The sequence below is a fragment of the Otolemur garnettii genome, unplaced genomic scaffold, assembly GCF_000181295.1.
Source record: "Otolemur garnettii isolate 467f Iridium unplaced genomic scaffold, OtoGar3 scaffold00014, whole genome shotgun sequence".
Lineage (NCBI taxonomy): Eukaryota > Metazoa > Chordata > Mammalia > Primates > Galagidae > Otolemur > Otolemur garnettii.
In genome coordinates this window covers 30,939,780-30,943,349 of record NW_003852409.1, presented here as the reverse complement: position 1 = coordinate 30,943,349, position 3,570 = coordinate 30,939,780, and the positions used below count along the sequence as shown (strand labels likewise).

General features: G+C 56.7%; 1 protein-coding gene across 13 annotated transcripts in view; it reads right to left on the bottom strand.

Moving 5' to 3' along the window:
- Nucleotides 1–402: 402 nt before the first annotated feature.
- Nucleotides 403–3,570, bottom strand: part of DNM1 (dynamin 1) — a 51,201-nt gene continuing 48,033 nt past the window's right edge. For 7 of the 13 annotated variants that reach the window (XM_012802407.2, XM_012802403.2, XM_012802405.2 and 4 more), the window contains one exon: nucleotides 1,235–1,619. In XM_012802407.2, the coding sequence (XP_012657861.1) occupies nucleotides 1,547–1,619 (73 nt within the window). In that variant the 3' untranslated portion in view covers nucleotides 1,235–1,546. Of the gene's footprint in view, nucleotides 1,620–2,440; nucleotides 2,478–3,167; nucleotides 3,170–3,570 lie in introns of all 13 variants that reach the window. The other 6 variants (XM_003785345.3, XM_003785346.3, XM_003785347.3 and 3 more) reach the window with 4 other exon arrangements.

Sequence of the window (3,570 nt, the reverse complement as noted above, 5' to 3'; positions counted from 1 at the left end):
GGGGGACTGCTATAGTGGGTATGGGAAGCAGGAGCCTGACCTAACAGTGGGAGGGACAACGGGCTGCCCTGGGGTCCAGGCAGCTTCCATTCCATTCCTTCATTCCCCTGTGTGGACCTGGTGGCCTGTTCTTCCCTCTGGGGAACCAGTCTCAGCCCTGTGTCATTCTCCCTGAGCTCATGGTCCTGTTCCCCAGTGGTCAGGATGGGGTTCACAGGATGGAGATGAGCTAAGCTCTGGGTGCTTTCCAAGGAGGCCCTGGGAAGGATGTGGCCTCTTCACCACTCTGGATAGCACCGTAGCAATGGCTGGGCCCTTCCCCATCCCTTTTCCCTAATGTTTAAAAAACTTTTACTTCCCACTGAGCTCCAGAGAAGACACAAACCAGCAGAGGACACAATGTTGCCGTCATCCAGAAGTGGGTTTTATTCTCAGCTGAGAGACAGCAAGACTGGTAGCATCAGACCACACGGCAGCCTGGACAGCACCCCCATGCTTCCAGGGGAGGGGTGGGAGGGCTAGCAGTCCAGGGGCTGGACATGACAGGAAGGCTCACTGGCGGTGGCACACTTTGAAGCCAGGATGTCAGGGGACAGCGTTCCCTGATAGTTGGGCCACGAGACTCCACAAGGACAGCACGGTGATTGATTGCCAGCACTGGAGGTGAGGCTGTCAGCCATATATATGTATATATATATATGAATATTTATAGATATTTATAGAATGGCAGGAGCGATACCACAGAGGGGCACAAGTTTTCACCAGCATCACACCTGGATGTGTCAGCTCACCACTACAACAGACTAAGTCACAGATGAAGGGGGCGGCTTTGGGGCTGGGTTAGTCACAGAACAGCCGTCCAGGCAGGCTTGGAAAGGGAGGTCTCCGAGGAAGAGGAGGGATCTGGTTAGAGTTCGAAGGGGGGCCTGGGGCTCTCAGGACGGGATGGACTTGCCTGACCCGATCGGCTGGCAGTTGGAGAGAAAGCAAAGAGAAAACAGGAGAGAAAGCAAGGAGAGAGCTGGTAAGGCAAGCACAGCTGCCCAGCCTTGCTGCCAGGCAGTGGAGGGAAGGGATGGGGGAAAGATGCAGGGGTGGGTGTGTGGGCGAAGTTCCTGGGAAAGAGGGGACAGACTGGAAAAGGGAGGAAGGGGAAGATGGAGGGAGGCACAGGAGTCATGTGGGCCAGAGCTTCATAGATACCTGGAAGGGGCCCCCACCATGCACACTAGCCTCTCACACATCACTCAGGCAGTGCACCCACAGTTCCACACTCAGGCTCAGCCCCTTTGGGCTTCCCTCTTCTCTGGTCACCCTGTCTTCCAACCCCCTGGCCCAGGGCCACCTCTACCTTTAGGGAGCCCTACACACAGCCACCAGGCCCAATGGAGAAAGAAGACTGCTTGAACCAGGAGGGTGAAGCTAACAGAGATGGCTGGAGGAAGGGCTGGAGGCCCCTCTGGGCAGTAAGAAAACCTAGGGGCCCTCTGACAGGACTCCGGGAGAGGAAAGGAGGGCAGGTAGCCGGATGCCAGTGGCCACAGACTTATAAGTCTAAGAGGGGAGCCTCAGCTGGTCGGGGGACTGCAGGTCGCGTAGGTGAGGCTGGGCCCTTCCTGCTGGGAAAAGCAGAAGAGTGAGAGTCAGTGGCCAGAGAAGAGTGGTGGCTGGGTTCACAGGCCAGCAGACACTGTTGTCCCTTGCTAGAAAGTATGGGTCAGCCTGAAGAGTAACAGGCCAAGGTGGGTGAGCTCGAGGCCTGGCTATGGTGCTTCAACTGGGGCCAAAGACACCATCTTCAGTCACACATGAGTATATGTGACACTGATGAGGTAGGGAAGGGGGTGTGTCCCTGTCTCGCCTGTGAGCTGTTGCATGAGCTGACAGTGTGAACAGGACTATCCTTCCAGGCTTTCAGAAATTCTCAACCAGAGCCTCTGCCCCCGATCACTGCTCGATGGCCAGGCTGATTGAGGGGGCAGGACCCTGACCACGTCCCCTGCTCTACCAGATCACCCAGGTCCAGAGCTGTGTCCCTGCCCTAGCAGCATGGCTCAGACTGGGCAACCAGTGCAACATGCCTGAGTTCAAGGTCTCTGGTCACTTCTGAGTCCTGCCTCATCCATAAACCACAAGTTCCCCATCCTCTCTGACAGCTCTAGAGAGCACCTATGTCTGGCAGCTTGGGTGCGGAGCCTGTCCCAAGAGCCCCTTGGCTCAGCCATGGAGGCCTTGGGTAGTGGCACTGAGTCCCGAGGCTCACTGGAAAGGGAGGAGAGAGCCAGCTGGCATGAGGACATAGAGAAGAAAGAAGAAGTCTGGAGCTGCAGAAGGGAGGGGCGGGAGCCTGGCTCTGAGGTCCAGCTGTGCCCCCCAGTGTGGAGCTGGTGCAGCGGGGCAACACACCATTCATGCAGCAAGCAGAGAGGCATGTACCTACCATGGCTGACGCTCCTCAGGGGTCACTGATAGTGATTCTGAAAGACAGCACGAAATCAACATGGCAGTTCACACGCACGGGTGGGGCAGGCCTGGGGGTGGGGGATACGCGCACACACACGCCTGGGCGTGCACACACATGCTGTGAGGCCCCACGGCCCGCATGCACACGCTAACACACATGCTCACAAACAACACACATACACCTTCCTCCCTTGCACCTCCCAGTGCCCCGCACCCTCACTGGCTGGCACGTGCAGCATGGATCTGGGGCATGCAGCCACTCGGCACACTGAAGCACTGAGTCACAACACAGAAGCTCTCCCGCACACAGAGGCATTTGCACCAGCTCCCTGCACACTCGTGGCTGGCGTGCTCAGAGGACCACATGTGTTGCTTCATAGAAACAGCCCTTGCTTACTAGGGTCCCACTGTCATTTCTCTGCCCCAGAGCATTCCATGACTCTCTACTACCTGCAGCATTGAGCCCCAACAAGTCAAACTTTTCTGCGGGCTTTAAAAGCTGCCCCACTCTACCAACGGAACTCTTCCTCATTCCATTTACACCCTGCTCTGGCTGGCGGCTCTCCTCAGTGCAGCCTACACTACTCTTTTGCCTACACTGCAGCCCACTACCCACATGCCCTCCTGAATCCTGTCCACCTGAGCCTTATCTCAATCACGTCCTAGAACTCATTGAAGACAGGGAGGAAGAAGCTCCTCAAGACTGCTCTCTTCCCTAAGGCAGGGCCATAACTTGCTCAATGTTTCCCACGTGTATGGCTTGGGGCCTGTAGCTCAGTGGTTAGGATGCCAGCCACACGCACCAGGGCTGGTGGGTTCAGACCTGGCCCAGGCCTGCCAAACAAAAAAGAAAAAAAATAGCTGGGCGTTGGGGCAGGCACCTTTAGTCCCAGCTACTTGGGAGGCTGAGTCAAGAGAATTGCTTGAGTCCAAGAGTTCAAGGTTGCTGTGAGTTGAGACACCATGGCTGGCTCGGCGCCTGTGGCTCAAGTGGCTAAGGCGCCAGCCACATACACCTAAGGTGGCGGGTTCAAATCCCCAGCCCGGGCCCGCCAAATAATAATAATGGCTGTAACCAAAAAATAGCCAGGCGTTGTGGCGGGCGCC